Source organism: Gouania willdenowi, unplaced genomic scaffold (genome assembly GCF_900634775.1).
Source record: "Gouania willdenowi unplaced genomic scaffold, fGouWil2.1 scaffold_161_arrow_ctg1, whole genome shotgun sequence".
NCBI classification, from domain to species: domain Eukaryota; kingdom Metazoa; phylum Chordata; class Actinopteri; order Blenniiformes; family Gobiesocidae; genus Gouania; species Gouania willdenowi.
This window is the reverse complement of record NW_021144911.1, coordinates 18,615-42,370: the sequence shown is the minus strand read 5'-3', so window position 1 is coordinate 42,370 and position 23,756 is coordinate 18,615. Positions and strand designations below refer to the sequence as shown.

The 23,756-nt window shown below is 37.6% G+C and overlaps 1 protein-coding gene across 1 annotated transcript in view; it reads left to right on the top strand.

The window, feature by feature from the left end:
* The first annotated feature begins 5,398 nt into the window (after positions 1–5,398).
* LOC114458698 (NACHT, LRR and PYD domains-containing protein 3-like) overlaps positions 5,399–23,756 on the top strand; it is a 30,322-nt gene continuing 11,964 nt past the window's right edge. The window contains exons 1-4 of the mRNA XM_028441111.1: positions 5,399–5,407; positions 5,449–5,656; positions 5,856–7,647; positions 7,722–7,895. Of these exons, the coding sequence (XP_028296912.1) occupies positions 5,399–5,407; positions 5,449–5,656; positions 5,856–7,647; positions 7,722–7,895 (2,183 nt within the window). The remainder of the gene's footprint in view (positions 5,408–5,448; positions 5,657–5,855; positions 7,648–7,721; positions 7,896–23,756) is intronic.

The following is a 23,756-nucleotide window of genomic DNA, read 5'->3' as shown; positions in this document are numbered from 1 at the left end:
TTTCTCATAGTTATGAATGTGGGTGTGTGACTGTATGTCTGGTCTGTCTGCGTGTGAGAGAATAAATGAAAACAAAATAATCTAGTGCACAGTCAGAAGATAGAGGGGTTAGTATTGTGCGAAGGAGAAGCTTGTTGGCTATTTGCTAGTTGTCCCCCTCCATGCCAAAGTTCAAGGCTAAAGTGATTTAGCACTACCACCAAAGGCTGTGGTGGACTTCTTGTGGCTTGGTATCCTTGTGGCTTTTGAAACAGTGTCTTTTTTGGTGAAGATATCCAGCAGACGTGTGACCAGTCTGCAGTTGCTGCCCATCATTCAGGCAGTAGTCGTGGCGTTTAACTCGCAACTCATTGGTGGGGGAGTGTCGAATCACTCCGACGCCCACAGGTTCTCAGTCTTTGATGATGGGGCAGGATGTGTTAATCCAGCATTGGCATGCGGCCCATTCATAGACGATGAAGAGTTGACTTGGGACTGAGCGAGTTATTTCAGCATTGCTTTGCTGAATGGGAGTTGAGTCCTTGAGTCCTGAAAGGTCACACACCTTTGATTGTCCATTTCCTTCTGATGCTTGGTCCTTTGAATGATGTTGACATTTCATTAGCGTAAGAGTTGAAGGTGATTTCATTCTTTCATTGAAGATGTCGTTTCTTCAGGGGGCAACCACAAAGCCAACAATAGAATAATAATAAAAAAATGATAATGATGATAACAGTAATATTAAAAAAAATAAAATGAAATACTGTATTCATCTGTGTGTGTGTTTGAGTGTGTGTTGCTCATATTCATTTTAGAGTGAACCCATCAAACATGAAATCAAAATAAAATTTAAAATAAAAATAAAAATGGTGTCTGTGTGTAATGACACTATTCTGTAGGCAGGGGAGAAGTGAGAAATCACAATGTTGTGTCACAAGTGTGTAGTGCACTAAACTGGCGCGCGCTTCCCTCTCTCTCTCTGTACGTGTGTGTGTGTGTGTGTGTGTGTGTGTGTGTTCACACGTCCAAAAAAAAGAAAAACACAGCAGCGACGTGTGTGTGTGTTTGGCTCTCTGTCTTTCTCTCCCTTTCTCAAAAGCTGACACTCGTCCAAATGAAAGCATTAAAGCCAAGCCAAAGGGAGAAATCTGATTCCACGTTTAAACAAAATAAAAACAAAGATAAAAAAAAAGTAAAACTCGCCTGAAAGCATGATCTGAGTTCACATCATACCAAGATTGTATATGCGTATGCATATATTATTTGTTTATTGGGTTGTTCATCTGTTTGATTCACAGAAACACAATTTAGGTTAGATTCGGGGTTTTAATCTATTTTGCTTTCGGTACAGAGGTGAACTCAGATCATGGCACCGCTGGGATGTTTTGGAAACTTTGGTTGCCCGTCTATCTATGGTCAGGACCTCACAGGCTGTCTGTGGGTGTCCGAACAAAACCAAAGTAAATAATGACCAGCCGTATTTTATGCCTAAACAAAATATCCGAGCCCGAAGAAAAACAGAGGGAACCTACAGCATTAAAAAGCACAGAACCTCAACCATTTGAGCCTTTCTCATGGCAGTTCACTGCTTCAAAACACAGAACAGCTGAGGATCAAAATCAAAGCTCAAAGCTGAAAATCAATACAATGCTTGACTGGTTCCAAAAAAAAAAATCAACACAGAGCGAATATATATATATATGTAAATGAAAATTTACATATATATATATATATATATATTTATAAAGGCAGCTTTACCTTAGTCCGAATTGGTGTTTGAGGTTCAACCGATGGTTCGTGATCCAGTCTCTGTCCGAGGGGTGGACAGAAGATGGTCCTGTTCGTGATCGCCAATTGTTACGGCTGAATTTACAGTTGACCTTATTTGGAGACATGATTTATTGCTCTGGTTGAATGATGGAGTCCAGGAGAAGCATTGATGATTTTATATAAAAAATGTTTATTCTAAACTAAGAAAAAAGGTACAAAATGGAACAAAGTGAAACAAAATTAGCGTCCGTCCAGGCGGACGTCCGAAGGAAGTGCCGCGCCCTCCCCAACAGTTTCAGCTTAAGGTTTTATACAGATAAGAAAAGGTCCCAACAGTGAGAGACAAAAGGGAGGGAGTCAGATGCCCAATAGTGGAAAGATTTGAGGATGATGAAAATGTGTATGTTATGAGGAAGATGTGGCGCCACCCTTATCTCCATGATAGTGTGTGCTGCATGCGAGCAGAGATTCTGGCCTTGGCAGAGACTGTGCTGCACTGAGAATAATACGATCTGTACTGTTTAATCATGATTCAGCTGTTCAAAAGTGTAATAAGTAATGGAGTCGTCATGTATTAAAACATGACAAATTGTACACATGAACATACATTTGACGATATGATGATGAATATAATAATTGACCATAACAACATGTACATCATATTAATATGAAACTATTTTATATTTATGACACAAATGTCATCAAATACATTTAGAGTGGCAATATATAGTGGTTAGCACGTCCGCCTCACAGCAAGAAGGTTCTGGGTTAAAGCCCTGGGGTGGACACCTGGGTCCTTTCTGTGTAGAGTTTGCATGTTCTCCTTGTGCTGCGTGGGTTTCCTCCAGGTACTCCGGCTTCCTCCCACAATCCAAAAACATGACTGTAAGGTTGATTGGAGTCTCTAAATTGGATGAAGATGGATGGATGGATGTACATATTATATATTAATGCTGTCCTAGGTAAAATAATTGTTCTTCTTTCTTTATACTTACTAACGATATATGATTTAAAAAGCTTTTTAAAATAGTTTATGTTGGTGCTTTGTTTTATTTCATCCTTTAGACAGTTCCATAATTTAACCCCTGATATTGTTATACTCATCTTTTTCAATGTTGTTCTTGCATATTGTATATTTAAATGTAGTTTTACTCTTAAATTATTTTCCCCTTCTCTCTCTAAAAATCTTTTCTCAACCCTTTTGGAAGTAAACCTTTACTTGTTTTATAAATCATTTGGACAGTTTAGAGTTTGATGAGATCTGGAGTTTTAAATCTGGTGTTTTTAACAATAATCCATGTGTGTGTTCTCTGTATCCTGTGTTATGTATCAATCTGATGGATCTTTTTTACATTGTGAATAACGGTTGGATCTTTGTCATGTATGTATTTCCTCAAACTTCAAGATAGTAAATTAAATATGGTAAAACAAGTGTATAATAGAGTGTGCAATGCTTTTTTATTAAGAATGAGCCTTGTTTTGCCCAGAACAGCAATAGAAATACTCCTCACCGTCTTCCCTTTAATGTATTTAATGTGTGACTTCCAGTAGATCTTGTGGTCCAAGATCACGCCAAAAAATGTGACTTTGTTCACTCTTTCTATGTTAATATTGTCTATATTTACTTTTACATCTTTATTTTATTTTTTTCTGATTTCCAAATAACATAAAATTAGTTTTTTAGGTTTAATGGTAATTTATTATTTTTTTAGTTTACACATCTCCATAGTGACCATCCTCAAGAGCTGCCATCAGTCCACATCAGTACAAAGCATATTGGTTTCATCTGCAAATAACACATATTTTAGTTTTTCACTTACTTTACAAATTACATTCATATACATTATGAAAATTGTTTGCCCCAAAACTGACCCCTGTGGTACCCCACATTTAATATTTAAACAACATGATGTGTTCTGTCATATCTGTACAAACTGTTTTCTGTTGCATAAATAACTTTTTATCCAGTCCAAAACATTACATTACATTACCCATTTTCCTTTTTTCTTATAAGTATATTGTAGTAAACTGTATCAAACGCCTTCTTAAGATCTGAGAACACTCAATACCAGGTTATTTTTTTATTAAATCTGTTAGTGCTTGTGCTGTTGATCAATTATTCCTGAAACCAAACTACCTATATGTTAATAATTATTTTTTTTTTTTTTTACAAAACCATCAAATCTATTTATAAATATGATAAATTGATAAAGCGTTGCCTCGGCTCCTTGTGACAGTGAGACATATAATAATAATAATAATAATATATTACATCAAAGACGAAACAGGCAAACACATATGACACCAATCCATGTACTGATAGTTCTTTTGTTATTTAGTTTCAATTTTTTATTTGTTTATTTTTTTAAGTATTATGAAGTTTGTTTCCAATTTGAGGGTCACTTGGTACCAGCAACAACTGCTGGATTTTAACGGTATTGCACAAGTTACAAGTTTAAATATGACAGATTGCATTCTCCAAATGTGTTCCAAAAGTCACATGCACAGAGACAGCCAATAGAATGTCCTGGTTTGATGACACACACATGTTATAATACAGACACAGAATAGATTACATACAGACAACTATGTTTACAAATACTTATTCTACACTCGGATCGAAATACAGACACAGAGATCAAAATAGAGACACACAGATTGGATAAAACACACATAAATAGGTTTGTTGCAAAAATAGCCCCATATCACTGTTCTACCACTAGGTGTTTATATTACATTTAGATTTACTTCTGTTTCTAAATCACACACAACTTTATCAATAACATATTTTGATTTGAATGATCTGTGCTTATCAACATGTAATAAATGAGGCTTCAGGTTCTTCACACTCAAAACTCTGTATGTGTTTGAACCAGAACCGAGCCCAGACTAAGTGGTCCTGGACCTGAACCCAGTTGTGTGTCCTTTAGAAGTAACGAGTCCATGGGCAGACCCATTGACTTCAAAGGACGACAATCAACTGACCCACAGTAAGTGAACATAAATAAGGTTGTTTGTTTTCTTCCTGATGGTCCAGGTTCTTCACACTCCACACTGATAAAGCATAAGTAAACATGACTCATCAGTTTTGATGGACTATGTTTGTTATTTGAAGTGGTGTTGATGTAAATCTCAGCAAACAGTGGAAGGTGAAAGAGAAAAGGCTTTGTAGGAATGGTCTCCAGTGTGTAGGTGAGTCTTAGACAGAGTGTGATCTTCAGATTTGTGAAGGACTGAAGACAAATAAAGCCTCAGTCCAACAGACTTGTTCTCCTGTTCAGTGGAAACATGCTGAGATGTTCCACACGTGAGCTGAGCTCCAAAGGCTGCTCCACACTCACTGCACTGTGGCTCTGCAGGACATCACCCACTGTTACTGATGTTCACATGATGTTAGCAGAGCTTCCTGTGCTTTCCTCCAGCTGCTCCTCAGCATGTCTGAGTGTCTGTGTCTTCTCCACAGCAGCTTGGAGGGTGTGGATGGTTCCTCTGGAGCTGAGCCCGACTCCATCTTTACGGTGTGTAGGTCTACAAAGACACTAAACTTGTGATCAAACCACTGTACACACACACACACACACACACACACACACACACACACACACACACACACACACACACACACACACACACACACACACACACACAGATGATTGCAGCAGGCCTTCACTCATCACCTTTAATGTGTTTGTGTTGCAGCTGCTGGAAGACAACATCATCAGCTTTGTTAAGGCTGAACTCAAACACATGCAGAAGATTGTGGATGGAGATGATCCAGAGTGCTCAGAGAATCAGATGGAGGGTGAAGATGAGGAACAGAGGAGGAGCAGGGAGGCCTTTCTGAACATCACACTGTATTTCCTGAAGAGGATGAAGCAGGAGGAGCTGGCTGAGCATCTGCAGAGCAGTAAGAGCATGTGAACATCTTCACAGTGAAGAACATCACATGAAGGACACAAAGCTGGCTTTTCTTTTTGAAAACACAATTCAATCAGTCACATATAATCTGAGGAACCATCCAGACTGAGAACATCACACACTTTGATCTCCAATGTTCAAACCTGCTCTGACTTCTCCACTCTAACATTAAGTTTGTCTTCATTCAGGAACAAAGGCTCATCGATACCAACGTGAGCTGAAGTCCAAGCTGAAGAAGAAGTTCCAGTGTGTGTCTGAGGGCGTGGCTAAAGCAGGAAGTCCAACCCTCCTGAAGGAGATCTACACAGAGCTCTACATCACAGAGGGAGGGAGTGGAGAGGTCAACCAGGAACACGAGGTCATACAGATAGAAACAGCATCCAGGAGATCAGACACAGCAGAAAGAGCCATCACACTAGAAGAGCTCTTTAAAGCCCCTCCTGGAAGACCTCGACCAATCAGGACAGTGATGACAAAGGGCGTGGCTGGCATTGGGAAAACACTCTTAACACACAAGTTCACTGTAGACTGGGCTGAAGACAAAGCCCAGCAGGAGGTCCACTACACATTCCCACTGACCTTCAGAGAGCTGAACGTGCTGAGGGGGAGGAGCTTCAGCTTGATGGGACTTGTTGATCACTTCTTCTCTGGAAGCAAAGAAGCAGGAATCTGCAGCTTCCAGGACTTCCTGGTTTTGTTCATCTTGGATGGTCTGGATGAGTGTCGGCTCCCTCTGGACTTCAGCACTCAGACCCTGACTGATGTCTCAGAGTCCACCTCAGTGGAGGTTCTGCTGATAAACCTCATCAGAGGAGAACTGCTTCCATCAGCCCTCCTCTGGATAACCACACGGCCTGCAGCAGCCAATCAGATCCCTCCTGAGTGTGTGGACATGGTGACAGAGGTCAGAGGATTCACTGACCCTCAGAAGGAGGAGTACTTCAGGAGGAAGTCCACAGATGAGGAGCAGGTCAGCAGGATCATTTCCCACATCAGGACGTGTCGTAGCCTCCACATCATGTGCCACATCCCTCTCTTCTGCTGGATCACTGCTACAGTTCTGGAGGACATGTTGATGAGCAGAGAGAAGGGAGAGCTGCCCAGGACTCTGACTCAGATCTACAGCCACTATGTGGTCCTTCAGAACAAAGTCAAGATGGTGAAATTTGATGGAGGAGCTGCCACAGATCAACACTGGAGTCCACAGAGCAGGGAGATGATGGAGTCTCTGGGAAAACTGGCTTTTGAGCAGCTGCAGAAAGGAAAGCTGATCTTCTATGACAGTGACCTGACAGAGTGTGGCATGGACCTCAGAGCAGCCTCAGTGTGCTCAGGAGTGTTCACACAGGTCTTCAGAGAGGAGAGCAGTCTGTACCAGGACAAGGTGTTCACCTTCATCCACCTGAGCCTTCAGGAGTTTCTGGCTGCTCTTCATGTCCATCAGACCTTCATCAGCTCTAAAGTCAACCTGCTGGAACATAAACCAATGAACTTTCCCCATAGTGGAGGTCAGCCTGACTTTAACCTTCTCCATCAAAGTGCTGTGGACGAGGCCTTACGGAGTCCAAATGGACACTTGGACTTGTTCCTCCGCTTCCTGCTGGGTCTTTCACTGCCGACCAATCAGAGGCTCCTACAAGGCCTGCTGACACAGACAGGAAGTGACTCACAGACCAATCAAAGAACAGTTAAATACATCAAGAAGAAGCTGAGTAAGAGTTTGTCCACAGAGAGAAGCATCAACCTGTTCCACTGTCTGAATGAGGTGAATGATCACTCTCTGCTGGAGGAGATCCAACGGTACATGAATTCAGGACGTCTCTCCACAGAGAAACTGTCTCCTGCTCAGTGGTCAGCTCTGGTCTTCATCTTACTGTCATCACAAGAACATCTGGATGTCTTTGACCTGAAAAAATTCTCTCCTTCAGAGGAAGCTTTTCTGAAGCTGCTCCCAGTGATCAAAGCCTCTAAGAAAGTTGAGTATGTGACTTTAGAACATGTCTTTAATTCTGTCACAGACAAACATCTGTAAGGTTTCTCTGATTCTTCATAAGGTTGAGTTTCTGTGGTCTCTCAGAGAGAAGCTGTGCAGCTCTGTCCTCAGTCCTCAGCTCTCAGTCCTCCAGTGTGAAACATCTGGACCTGAGTAACAATGATCTGCAGGATTCAGGAGTGAAGCTGCTGTGTGAAGGACTGAAGAGTCCTCACTGTAAACTGGACTCTCTCAGGTCAGTAGGATCACATGTTCCATCAACATTGTCCTGTTCCTGGTCTCCTCACTTGTTTCCTGAGTTGTGGATGTTTTCCTGAATGCAGTCTGTTAGGTTGTGTCATCACAAAGGTGGGCGGGGCTTCTCTGGCAGCAGCTTTGAGCTCCAACTCCTCCAGTGTGAGAGACCTGGACCTGAGCTACAACCATCCAGGAGACTCAGCAGTGAAGCTGCTTTCTCAGAGACTGAACACTCTGAGGTGAGACACATCACAGCAGCTCATCACATGTTCACATCAATCCCCATCACATGTGTGACAGAGAGCTGTATCAGAAGAATGTGATGAAGGTGTGAGAGGTGGGACACTAAAGGAGGAGGACTGGGACAGGTTAGAGGGATGAAGGACAGAGATAAGAAGGTAGTGAGGAGTGAGGAGAGGCTGGTGGAGAACTATGAAGAGCTGATGAAGGAATGACAGAGAAGATCAGAGGAGGTGGAACCAATCAGTGAGGATTGTGTTCATACAGAAATATAAATATATCTTATGAAATTATATTTTAATATTTTCTCTGACACAAGTTATCAAGTCAAAAAATGAGGAATGAACCAAAATGTGAATTATTGACCAAAAACGGAGGAGGGAGGAGAGATTCAAAGTAGTAAATGTAAAGTGTGCGGAAGAGTTGATTATTTTAAAGTGAGAGTGAGATGTGAAGTTGTAGTTGTGTATATTGTGCTTATTGTGTTGTGTAATCAATCCAGTCTGGTGACCAGTGTGAAGTTTAGGTATAATGGTGGTGGCTGTGGACAAAGGGAAGGAGTGAGTGGTAATACAGGTATTTAGGATCAACGTGTCTAAAGTTAAGCCCACTATGAGTTTTATACCACAGTCTAAGACATGCCAGTGCATCGTACACCGATGTATGTGCAAGAACCACTACTGCAAATCCAAGCGCTGCCCTGGACCCGAAAATGCAGCCAGGCTAGCAGAAAGAGTGGGGGCCAGGGAGCCCAGACAACCCCCTCATGGATGAGCAGCCCTCCAGACGCCCCTGAGACCCCAAGCCGAGAGGCAGCAACCGGCCCCCACAAACACATCCGAGAAAGCACCAAGGAACCGAAGACCCTCCGCCCCGCCATACCCGATTGCACCATCCTGATGTATTTGTACCCATCCATCAACAGAGGAGCCGGGCCGCCACCCGACAGGCCCAAATATGTGATCCTACCCACCTTCCTGTTATGGTGCCTCTTCATTCCCCAATCGAGAGGAACTTCCCTATCCCCTGTGTGAATGTGTGTGTTTAGTAAATGTATGAGGTGCAATTAAAAGAAAGGGGATGGAGGGGAGCGGTGCTCCCCATTCAACCTTTGTGTATATATGGGTATGTGGTGCAATAGCTCCGGAGGGTGGAAGTGGTGGTCGCACCCTCTGGGGGGTGGTGTGTTCAGGTGTGATTAACATTGGAGGGATTGGTAGGGTAACTTGAGGTGGGAATGTCGCCCCAGTGCCACTACTCAGTAGCACAGGCGGCGGCCATCTTTGCAGATCATTTGTGACTTTATCCAGCAGCGGATCTAGGTTCAGTTTAATTAATTCATTTAAGTTTGGTGATATATTTAAGCCTAGATATTTAATTGTGTTTGTGGGGGAGGGGTATTGTGGTTTTTGGCTTAATGGATTACATGAATTTTTTGTTAAAAGGGAGGATTGACGATTTTGACCAGTTAATGGAATAGTCTGATAGTTTAGAGAAGCTGTTTATTAGTTTAAATACTTCCTCTAATGAGGATGGGGTTCTTCCAAATAGAGTAAAATATCATCTGCATAAAGATTAATTTTGTGTTCTGAGATGGATGAGTGGATTCCTTTAATAACAGTATTCTGACGAACAGCTGCTGCGAGAGGTTCAACGAATATTGCAAAGAGCAAAGGTGAGAGTGGGCAACCTTGTCTGGTTCCCCTCTGCAGTGTGAAGCTTTGGGATGTTATTTTGTTTGTGGTTACTGAGGCCTTAGGTTTAGAGTATAGGGTGGAGATCCATTGTATCAATGATTCTCCAAAGCCAAATATGTCAAGAACAGCAAGGAGGAACGACCAGTTGACTCTATCGAATGCTTTTTCTGCGTCAAGTGACAAGATTATTGTTTTCTTTTAAGAGTTCTGTGCCATGTTAATCAAATTAAACAGTCTTCTAACATTGTCTGTGGAGTGTCTATTTTTAATTGACTGTACTACTTTCTCTAACCTGGAAGTGAGTGCTTTGGAAATAATTTTTATGTCTGTGTTAATAAGTGAGATGGGACGGTAACTTGAGGGTAACATGAGGTTTTTGTTTGGTTTAAGTAGTAATTTAATGTTTGCTGTATTCATGTGGCCTCCTACGTAACCTTTATTTTTAATCTCTGTTACTACTCTGAAAAAAAGCAGAGCCAGCATTGACCAAAAATGTTTTAGGAATTCAGCAGGGAACCCATCTGGATCGGGTGCTTTGCCTGTCGACATGCTATCCAAAGCATTTTGTAGTTCTTGTAAGGTTAATGGTGAGTCTAATGTGGTTTTCTGATCTATGGTGAGCTGTGGTAAGTTTAAGTTATTGAGGAAGGTTTTAATATCTTCAGGGTCAGGGTTTAAGTTAGATGAGTATAGATTTTGATAATAATCATGAAAAACCTTATTAATGTCCTGAGGTAAGTTTAAAGTTTGACCTGAATTGTCAGAAATTGCTATAAAGGAATTTTTCTTTGTTGTGTTTGAGCTGATTTGCTAAATATTTGCCTAATTTATTAATATAATCAAAGTTTTTGTATAGCAATTATTGCAAAATAAAAAGTTTTGTATTTTTGGAGTTTTCTGAACAAAAGTTCTCAGGAATTGTTAACATTAGGCTCACTGAACATCTGGAGACACATAACATCCTAGCTGATGAGCAGAATGACTTTAGAAAATGTAGGGCCTGCATTGATCATATTTATGTTTTATCATCTGTGCTGAGGGCCAGGCTGCAAGAGGGAAAACCAACATTTGTCTTTTTGTTGATTTCCAGAAGGTTTTTGACTGGATCAACAGGGATCTTTCATGTATAAATTACTGGATTATGGCATTACTGGTACATTCTATGATGACGTCAAATCACTCTATAAAGCCCCAGTTGCATGTGTGCAGATCAATGGTTTAAAAACTGGTTGGTTCTCCACCACGTTTGGTGTAAAACAAGGAGATGTGTTGTCTTTGTTTTCCCTTTAGATAAATAATGTGGTAAATGAAATTATGGAAGCTAATCTGGGTATTTGTATAAATAACTGTAATTTAAGTCTTTTATTGTATGCTGATGATATTATTTTTCTGGCAAATTTACATAATCTGTTAAATATTTTAAATACATGGTGTATAAAATGGAGACTGACTCTAAATAAAGATAAAACACAGATCATGTATTTTAGGAAAAATCATGACTTGAGAAGTAATTATAATTTTATGTATGGCCTGTCTTAGTTTATACAAGTTCATACAAGTTCCTAGGATTGATCTTTAATGACTTTATAAGTTTTCAAGAGGGAACAAAGTTTTTGGCTGAGTCAGCAGGAAGAGCTTTGGGCTGTGTGAGAACAATGACTATAAAATACAGTTGTCATGTTGACAGTTGTTACTGTTTTATCTTGAGGTTTTGGGTCGACTCTCAATACAGTATCTACTGACAGTTCTTTTGGTTTTATGTGATATGTTTTTATTTGGTTTCACTGTTTGTTTTGTGTGTGCGTGCATGTTTATGTTGCTTTTTATGTAATATTGTAAATATTTGTATTTAATATTGTCATTTATTATTGTAATGAAAATGAAGGAGACTCCAGTCAGAATAGTTCCTGCAATAAGTCAGGAGCTAATGGAGCTCAATAAAATCAAAAGAAATGAAATTAAATAATTTTTATTATTATAATTTTTAACATAAAATACACATTTTAAAATCCCCATATATTTAATGTTTTTATTTGTAAATTTATCACACTCTCTCTCACGTACCCCCTGCAGTACCGTTGTGTACCCCCATTTGAGAAACACTGTAATAAATAAGATTTTAGTTGACTAAATCTGTTACAGATATAATTGAATAAAACATAAAGCATTAGAGTTTATTTATTTTTGAAATATTCAGTTACTGTTGATCAACCTGATATATGATGGTATTAATGTTTGTAAACACAGACAGATTAGATGTGATCAATACGTTTGATCACATGATCACATGAGTTCCGATTGGATTTCAGCCTAGGTGACCAAATAGTGTAAATATACATATATATATATATATATATATAATAGTGTATAGTTTAGTTTTTATTAGTCAGTGAAGATATAAATATAAGTTGATATAGTTTTTGTTAACATGTATTTTTATTAAATTATTCATTGTTTAGTTATTGTCACTTTAAAAACTTTAATCAACAAAAACTATGACAAAATGTTTCGTCGACTAAATGAACAGTAGAAAGTATAAACCTCCACCAAGCTCTTAACCTCCTCTTCACAGATATGATCAGTTATCAATGATCAATGATCCTGATCATGGTACCATGATCATTAACACTTTAAAGGCTTGGAACCACATTTATATCCCATTAATAAACATCCAGTAGGTCACAATGTATGGACACACTTTTAAAAAAAGAAAATAAATCAATGAAATACACAATCTGGATCTGATCAGGATGAAACTCAATGGGATCATTGATTAACCACCCAATATAACTGAGTCATATTTTATACAGATCCATCAATTACAAACCCAGATATGAATTATTATGATGATGAGAGATAGGCATTTTTTATCTTTGAAACTGATCAGAATCAGTTTATTGGTCAGGAGTCCCTCTGGCAGCTGAAATCTTTCCTCCTTGGTGGAGGTAATAAAGCAGATGAAGTATACGGCAGAGGTTTGAATCCTGTCAATAATGTGATGATTATTATTATTAATAAATTAATGTCTTTCTCCCACAGACTGAGTTTCTGTGGTCTCTCAGAGAGAAGCTGTGCAGCTCTGTCCTCAGTCCTCAGCTCTCAGTCATCCAGTGTGAAACATCTGGACCTGAGTAACAACCATCTGCAGGATTCAGGAGTGAAGCTGCTGTGTGAAGGACTGAAGAGTCCTCACTGTAAACTGGACTCTCTCAGGTCAGTGGTTCACATGTTCCATCAACATTGTCCTCACTGCATGAAAACTGAGATTATCCACCCTGTGAATGCCTGATAAATCCTGTAAAAGCCCAGGATTATCAGCAGTTATCAGCAGTTCACTGAGAAGTCCCCCCACCCCCACTGTGAATGTTTTTCTATAATTAGCATTTCAAATTCTAGCCTGCCTGACTGAATTAACCAACCATTGGAAGAACCCACAGACAGTTCAGAAGTAAAATCACCTGTGATTGGACAGAAAGTCCCTCACTCATTGGTCACCGTTGGGATGCATGGTCATATTCCCCTCCCATTTTTATTATAATACAAATAATAATAATTATAATATTAATGATACTAATAATTATTATTGCTAATATTATTTAGTGAGAACATCACAATAACAGTTTATTGAGAATAAGAGACACAGGAGGAACATAATGAAAGTAGAGCTTTATTTATTAAAAATAAAACAAACTTTACACTGTGTCCCTTTGTCTGGGTCACACACTAAAACATGAACTCTTGGCAGCTTCAGGGTCATAAAAAGATGGAGCAGGTCTTTTGGGGGGTGGTCCATAATGCAGTCTTTTGTGGTGGGTTGCTTGATATTTGGGCTCATTTTCCAGTTTGTTCTGTAATGTTGAACACAGAGCAGAAAGCTCCAGGCTTCTGAAGGATGGAGACCATAATATATATAATAATAATAATAATAATCTGTAACCATGGGTAGCCTTAATGTGTCATTTGTGGCAATGCATGGAAGCTCCTGACTGCTGGTCCATTTCTATTCTAGTTTACAAATGACAATATGCGTACCCCTAGGGGTACCGTACCCCACTTTGGGAACCTAGGTTCTATGTTGCTAACACAACAAAATATTATGTGTGTGTGTGTGTGTGTGTGTGTGTGTCAGCCATTTTGTTTTTCCCTCCAAAATGTCACATAATAAACCACAATGTACAAAAATACTAGGAATAGATTAAGCTTTGCTCTGTGCACATGCTCTGTGTAACATCTGTTCTGTTGTCTTTATAAATCTGACCCTCTTCCTCCTCTGTCTGCTGTGAGCTGAACCTTTGATGGCTTCTGTTTGTGTCCAAAGGTCTGGATGACTAAATCAAATATGTAAGTCTTAAAGTTGTATTGAGCTAATCTAAAGCTAATCAAAGTGTATAAATCAAACTACATAGAACAGTAAAACATATTTTAAACACATGCTCATATGAAACAGAAGCTAACAACAGAACACGCTACACATGGCACAGTCTGCTAACTTACTACTGTTCATAAAACTTAACTCTTATCAAACTCAAATATCAAAACTACAATGTCATGAAACTCTTTATTTGTTAGTAACCTATTTCTGACATATAAAGCTGTGTTGCTGACTATAAACATACCTGAAAAGAGGAGAAATGATCACAAATGTGATTTAGTCTGTTTCCTCCATCAGGAGCGTTAGTAGAATGAGGAAAACAGCACGTGTGGGGGCGGAGACAAAACCAATCGATCCCAGATAGTCTAACCCAGAACACTCAGTGGATCACAGATAAACAACAATAACAATAAAGAGACAAGCAAATCATGTGTATTTAACACTCTTTTAACACTTTTAACTGTCTTTTAACATTTAACTGGTATTTAAATATTTAATCTCATGAAAAATTACAACAACAAAAAACGCAAAAATAAAAAACAACACAAATACACAATAACTCCAGAGGGGTATTCCATAAAGGCGGGTAAACAAACTCTGAGTCAATCCATAAACTCTGGGTCAACATACCCCGCGATGGAAAACTCTGGGTATCGGATTCCATTAATGCTGGTATGAAGTGGGTCAATCAACCCTGAGTATGTAAACCTTGGGTTACTTACGTGCACGCGCGCGATAAAAAGCCATCATCAATGAATCAAAGAATACTCAAACTGCCATGACAACCAAACGGAAGAGAGTGATTTATTCACCGTAATGGGTGAAATAAGGCGGTGTTTGAGGAATATGAGCCTGTTTTAAAGGTGCGTTCAGTCTTCAGTGACTATAGTGGCTTAAATCACCCGTAATTAGTCACACTTTTTGGTCACTTCATCACTTTATTACTTCAGTGACGTGACGAGCGGTGAATAATATGAATAAAGTATGTCTGAGGAGACGTGGCAGCTGCATAGGATGTCTGCATAGAGAGTCCTCATGTTACACTGGATATAAAGACAGTAAATGCTGTTTATATCACATCATTTATATTGATTCTTAATGTAATATTGTCACCAGAGTCATCTCAACGTCCTAAAAAATGTCATAAAAGAAACACTGAACCGGGACGCGAACCCACGTCCCATCGTTTGCAAGAGCAGTGTCACACTTCACTGCACCATCATACCTTCAAAGACGTATGATCTACAGATTTAACTGTATAACAATATAAAACAACAAACAAGCCTTAAAAGTTGATTTATTTAAATGATCATCTCCTCATTTATATTTTCCACTGGTTTTTATCCAGAGAACTTTACTACAGACGTCAGTAGATGTTTTAATGCAGATCAACCTCTCAGTGACTTTCACTTAATGATCTACATCGACAACCCTAACCCTAAATTACCGTAATCACAAAAAAAAAAAAAAAACGTAAAGCAACACAACATTAGTAATGAAGTGAACACGTATGTGGTGTGTGATGTTACTAATGTGTTTCAGAGAAAAGTGTTAAAGTTTATTAAAGTGTTCAGAAACGGTGTTCAGGAGGGTGGAGCCAGGTAGAAAGCCAGGGTTTCTTTGATAAAACCTGCCAACGACCAGGTTTAGTTCACGGACAATGTTGCCCGGGTAATATACTCAGAGAAGAACATACCTCGCTTTTTGGAATGGGATACTCAGAGATTCCTTCATTTGAGCCTGAACATACTCAGAGTTTGAACATAACCCGTTTTATGGAATACCCCTCAGAAATCATGCATTTTATAGGAAAAATACACAAAAGAACAACAGAAATGCACAAAATGTCTCATAACATAAGACAACAAATATACACAGAATGACAGAAAAACATACACATTTACATAAAAACTCTTTGTTGTTTCCACATGCATCCCTCGGTCTATTTTTATGAGGCCCCCAAAGTAAACGTACAAAATGGCAGAAAAACAAAAAACAAAAACAAGAATACAGTATAAAAAAAAGAATTCCACATTACAGGAAAATACAGTTAAAAGACAAGAAAAACATAGCAAATACTTCAAAAGCTGTACAAAACTACTACAAAAATGAACCAAACAACAACAGTAATACACAAAATAACTCACAATAAAAACAACAACAAAAAAACACAAAAAGACAAGAAAAACACAAAAAATGACTGCAAACCCATAGTATTAACAAACAAGCAAAATCACAACAGAAATACACAAAAGTGATTTTAAAAAACACAAATTGGCAACACAAGTACATATTATGACTCCAAAAAAACATACATTTTACAGTAAAAATACACAAAAGGACAAAATAAATGCACAGAATGTTTTTCCTGTGTTAACGCTCAAAATGGTCATTATTCTAAATTCGGACTGGAAGTCACATTTACCTAATTCAGATTTAAATTTAATTCAGAATAAAATGTATTATTAATTAAGTGTTTACAAGGTCAGTTTGAAGAGGAATTAACTTTTATTCTGCTTTAAAGAGGAATTAAAGCTCTATACAAACATGTTGGCTCTCAGAGACTTGTGTGTCTTTACAGTGATTTACATTTATATAGATCACAGTATGGTCATTTACATGTGAAAACCTTACCCAGTCCTAGAAGCTGGGGGGAGACTTTCTCACCTTGTGCTGTGAGTTTACGACAATTCTTGGCAGTTATCTGGAGCTGACTGGAACTTCCTGTTTACTCAGAGTTAACGGTAATTTACAGTGACGGAAACTGACGGAAATCCCACTTTTCATGCAGTGCCTGTTCCTCGTCTCCTCACTTGTTTCCTGAGTTGTGGATGTTTTTCTGAATCCAGTCTGTCAGGTTGTGTCATCACAGAGGTGGGCGGGGCTTCTCTGGCAGCAGCTTTGAGCTCCAACTCTTCCAGTGTGAGAGAGCTGGACCTGAGCTACAACCATCCAGGAGACTCAGCAGTGAAGCTGCTCTCTCAGAGACTGAACACTCTGAGGTGAGACACATCACAGCAGCTCATCACATGTTCACATCAATCCCCATCACATGTGTGACAGAGAGCTGTATCAGAGGAATGTGATGAAGGTGTGAGAGGTGGGACACTAAAGGAGGAGGACTGGGACAGGTTAGAGGGATGAAGGACAGAGATAAGAAGGTAGTGAGGAGTGAGGAGAGGCTGATGGAGAACTATGAGGAGCTGATGAAGGAATGAGAGAGAAGATCAGAGGAGGTGGAACCAATCAGTGAGGATTGTGTTCATATAAAAATATAACTATATCTTATGAAATTACATTTTAATCTTTTCTCTGGCACAAGTTATCAAGTCAAAAAATTAGGGATGAACCAAAACCGAGTTTTTGAGCTAACTCTCGTGTTCAGTACCTGAGATTTCATACAGAGAGACATAGTCAGAGGTTTTGCTGAATCAATCAATCAATTTATTAGAGATTAACAGAAAATGAATAACAAGTCAATAGAAGAACAGACACTCATCTAAAACACAGCTGTGGTCCTCAGGGTCTGCTCACTCCCTGGGCCCCAAACATAGATTTATTAGTGTTTTTATATATTTAGAAATCAAATGATCAGCTCCTTGTAATTAGTTAAAGATGTCATTTACTGGTGATTTAAAGCAATACAAATTATGTTTAGGATTTATTGATTTATTCATTCATTATTATTGATCATTTTGGGGTCTATGGTGTCTATTTATTTAATGTATTTAGATATATAGAACATGAGTTGTTTAATGTGTATTAAGTTTAATTTTAGAATATAATTATAATTATTTGTAAATGATTTAGTCTTTGTGCATTTCGGGTCAAACTGACATTTTAGTGTTAATCTGATTGTCTTGTTTATATCTGATTTGTCTCTTCGTTTACGTATATGGTTGTGTTATTTTTAGATTTAGATTAAGTTGAAATCAGATGTTCTGAAACTGTTTGTCCTTGTTCTGAAAATGACAGCTAACAAGTTGATCTGAATATATTTTATGAATAGATTTATTGAGTATAAAGATATATAATTATAGTATTGCACACAAAAAGAAACCATGAATAATAATCCATTCTAACATTTCCTCTCTTCACACTGTTTAACAGTGTGACTATATAAAATTATGAATAAGACAAAATATTTAATTCAGACTATGTTTAATATGTTATATTAACTTAATTTAGAAATTATTATATCAGGTTACTTAAAGTAAGGTTGTTAATTTATTTTAAAGTAATTTTTTCTTTAATTTTATTTCAAGTTATATTCCTATTTTGTTTACCATTGTTAGAGTGGGCCAAAAACTTATATTTAAGTTTATTACATTTATTTGGATTTACTGTTAGACTATGTTTTAATATAAGAAAAAAGTTATAAGTAGAACAGAACAGAAAACAAACATGATTTGTGTTTAAATTGAATAGACACAGTAAACTTGAAATTATCCACTTATATTTATCTGTACAAACAATAACTGAATAAATGCTCATCAAAAGCAATCTTATAAAACATCACATGATTACAAAAGATGTTTTAAGAATTATTCAATACAGATTTTATAATTTCTTTATTACATACAACCACATAGTGTGGTGAGTCTATGATTGCTATGTAGTGTGTGTGTATTTTATTTTAATATCACTTCTCTTTCCATGTGAATGTGAAAACCCACAGCAGGAACCTTAACTGATTGATTGATTGATTGATTCTTATTTCTTAGTGAGGAAAAATACATTCACGGTCCTGCCTGCCCACAGCGACCAATCAGGAAATGACTTTCAGAAATTAATATCAATCTTTATCAAATTTATATGGAAGCTTTTGAAGCACAAACGACAAAAACACGTGATCATCCTCTAATATAAACTGTGCAGAAATAATCTATCAATATAATATAGAAACTTTTGTTGAATAAAAATCAATTAAAGCACAGTGATATCGCTTACTCATTTAAATTACAATTATATGAATCTATATTAGTTAATTAATGTTATTCTATCAACTGTTCTATTTCCTAACTGAGCAGGTGGTTTGTTTCAGATTATTTTAATTTATATTTAAAGTAATTTATCATTGCCCTCTCTTGTAACTTATTATATTTATTAAAAATAAATAAATCATCATTAAAGTTTAACATATACGTCCTAGGCTAAATCAAATACTTATCCAATGGTTTCTGTTCTCAGCTGGTGATGTCTGTATTCTGTGAACAAAAAACTACATTTATATACATTTCAAAGGTTGATTGTAATTTTTTTAATATTTCAATTTTAATTTCTATCTAATTCTATCCATGTCTAAATATTTATTTATCTATCTGAGGATATAAATACACATAAAGGTTTTAGTTGTGAGATTTTTAGAACATAAATAGAGGTAAATGACAATATTTTACACAGTTGTAACATAATATTCAAACTAACAGAGATTATTAAAGACGTGAATAAAAAAGTAAGAAAATAACTCAAAGAACTGTAAAGTAAATCAAATCATTAGAATAAAACAGTAATTAGAACAAAACAGAAATGTAACCAGGTGTTATGTTAATTTATGCTTCTACTAATATTTATATAGATTACAAGGGAACAGATTTTTGATTGTATTTATGTCTTTATTATCTCTCTAAAGAGTCCTAGTTAAATCTATAGACCACGTACCATGTACAGTTCAGCCCCCCCACCTTTGATTAGACGTTTTAGGTGGTGAGGTTGTTTTTATAACCTCAGGTGATCAGCCACTGTTCTGCATTCTGGGCCAGGGTCTATACAGTATATATGATTCCTCAATATATGAAATAATGTTATCCATGTCTGTTATTAAGATCATTAGTTCATTTACCTTTTAACTAAAAAAATATGACTTTTATTCAAGCTACAACTGTAAAGTGTTGGGGAGTGTTACAAAAAAAATAAAGTCAATCAACTCTAATCATCAAGAGAAAGAAAACAGTATGAAATCTATAAATATGATATCCAAAAGTTATTCTAATTGTCATTTCAAAAATATCAACGTACTGTATGACCAACAAGAAAAAGTTTTTAGGAATTTTTTAAAAAGAAAGATCCTAACCCATCTTAAATTACAAATATTTAAAGAATTAAACTAAAGCTGGTATGTGTGTAAGTCTGTATGTATATGTGTATGTACTGTATGTGTGTATGTATATATGTGTGCAAACAGCTATCCTTCTATCACATGATCACTCACTCAAAGACACCCCCTGGTACATTTTTCACTCACAATACGTTTCTCTCAGACATACATAAAGTGTCATCATCCATCAATCAATCACTCTATGACACGCCCACTAGCACACTCACACTCACGACATGTTTCTCCCATACATACAGCGTGACATCATCCTTATTCATTTACCCACACATACATACAGTCATACACATACATACAGACCCCATGGGGTCATGGGGTCAGACTGGAATTAAAATGGGTTCAAACGTCTAGTAATTTGTTAAAAAGTAGGTAAAAACTGATTAATATTTTATTTTTAAAGTTTTTTTAATTATTGTTTTTCAAATACACAATACAAATACAGTAAATATCAAATAACTGTATCCTGTACTTTAACGTTCTCAAATAAATACATCTAGTTCAAATAAAATACAGTATAAAAATATCTAATCCTGGCTACTCTGTATCTGAAACACACTTTAATAAACATGATCAAAAACTAATTCTAGAAAAAAAAAATGTCTCTTGAGTCGCTGTACATTTGTGAATTTAAAATGGGGTCATGATTGGTTGGGAACTTCCAGGGTTAATGTGAAGAAAAAACTAAGTTTATATAATAATACTAGTATAGTTTCCAGGTGAAAAAATTTGTACATATTAAAAGTTACAGGAGGGGCCCAACAAGATGGTTTGTACCCAGGACCCAAAATGTGGTGCTACGCCCCTGGTGCACACTCACAGCCAGGGTCTGTAACGCACAGACATCATCAGTTCTCAGATGAATATATGCACTATTAGCTAAACTTCACAATAACACTATAACAATGCAATAGATTAGATCAGCTGACATGAACCTGAGTCACTGCACCATCTATGTTTATGTCACGTGACTCCAAAATCCTTTTATGCACACCACAAGGAAATAATCTGACTATTTAAACGTTATTTAACAACTCTCCACATCCATTACACACAGAACACACAATCACAATAACACACTCCATCTCCATCACCACCACCTTGTAAAAATACTGTAGTGTGACGTTAAATTGTATGAATAGATATGAAAGTGTACGGTGGCACCATGCTCTTACTTTGAGTTGCAGGGAGGGTTGCCATGGTTACAGGTGTCCAAATGTGGAGGTGTGCTCTGGGGGCGTGGAGATAAAGTCTCTCATGAGGGGACGAATGTCCAGGGAGTTCAGAATCTGTGTGTGGGCGTGCATCAGAGAAATGTGTGTGAGTCCCCGGGGTTTCCACTGGATACGTCTCTGCTGCGCCACAGCACCAATCCGGTATTTCACCGCTGTCCGCCGTCTGGTAATTCACACCGGTTGCGTTTTGATTGCGCCGTGGTGCTCTCCGTTTGAACGACTGTGACGTCACGAGACAGAGCAGTTCTCACAATATTTATATAATCGCGCGAGAACGCAGTTAAATGTATGTGTTATAAACACAACAATAAACAGATAAACAGGTCAGTGTTCCTAACAAAGGAGAACAAGAAGGTTGGACTCTGGATTTGTCATAGCCACATTTTTTAGCAACAGCCAACAGAGAAGAGATAAAACTGCACCATTAAAACATGAACTAAATCAAAGTTGCTGCAGTTTACAGTGAGTTACAGTATTAGAGGAATCAATATAGTGGATGTGAATTTGTTTTTACACATTATGACGTTTTGGTGATGTATTTGCTTGAAATATAATCTGAAGTGTTTTATTTTGAAAAGAAACCCGATATTCTATTTCGGAGTACGTGCTTAATTTCCTGTTTAGCTTCATTTGCTCTGTGCTGATTGATGCGTCGTGCTCCGGTGTCCGCCAGAAATAGAAGTCCTGCATATATCTGGTGGACGGCACCGGACTACCGCATCTGGGAAGGGGCAAACACGCACCGCAGCGGACCTGGTGGAAATTAACACATAGACTAAAGTGGAAACCTATCAGCTCCGGTGAAGCGGCGGTGACGTTCAAAGGCTCCGCTGCGGAACCCCCAATATCCAGTGGAAATTGGGGGTGAGTCTATTCTGAGTCATGGTGCTGCGTACCCCTGTCTTCGAAAGTCAACGTGAACCTGTGTTGATTAGGCCTCAAAATAATTACATTAAAATACAAAATACACATAATAGCCTACGTGTATCAAAATCATTTCCCTAAATATTCATGAGGAACTTATAAATTGTGCTAAATATTTTTCATAGGCTACATTTAAATGCCTACATTCTTGCCAATAGATGGAGCTGCAACACCCCAGCCACCCTACTTCCTGTGGCCCTGCTGAATTCAGTCAGTTTTCTTCAGAAAAACTCTATTATGATCCCGGCATATGGTTGGTGTTTAGTCCAGAGATGCCGTTGGAGATGGGAGGGCTTCATGGTTCTGTTAGCAAGCAGCTAGCCACATAAAAAGCACTGGGCTAATGGAGGGTCCTGTGAAGTGCAGGTGAAGCCCATCCCAAAGTACTCCTCACAGAACTGTCTGGATTTCTGTGATTCAGCTTTTTTCTTCTGCATCTTTAGCCGAAGGCGCTTTTTGACCTTTATCATCATAGTTCATGTTATAATCACCATCATTATCATCAGTTTTATCATTATCATTTTAAAAGAAAATAAATGTTTTAAAATCCACATATTTTTCATGCTTTTATTTGTACATTTTTCACACTCAATCTCTCACACACCCCTGCAGTGCTGTTACTTACCCTAGGGGTTCATGTACCCCATTTGAGAAACACTGATTTAAATGACATCAGTATTTCAGTCGAATAAATCTGTTACAGATATAAACGACTAAAATATAAAGCATTAGATTTTATTTATTTTATAAATATTCAGTTACTGTTGATCAACCTGATATATGATGGTATTAAAGTTTGTAAACACAGACAGTTTAGATGTGATCAATATGTTAGATCACATGATCACATGAGTTCTAATTGGATTTCAGCCTAGGTGACCAAAAAGTGTATATATACATATATATAATAGTGTATAGTTTAGTTTTTATTAGTCATTGAAGATATGAATATAAGTTGATATAGTTTTTGTTAACAAGTATTTTTTTTTTAAATTAGTTCTAGCTTAGTTACTGTCACTTGAAAGACTTTAATCAACAAAAACTATGATGAAAATGTTTGGTCGACTAAATAAACAGTAGAAAGTATAAACCTCCACCAAGCTCTGAACCTCCTTTTCACAGATATTATCAGTTATCAATGATCAATGATCCTGATCATGGTACCATGATCATTAACACTTTAAAGGCTTGGAACCACATTTATATCCCATTAATAAACATCCAGTAGGTCACAATGTATGGACACACACTTTAAAAAAAGAAAATAAATCAATGAAAT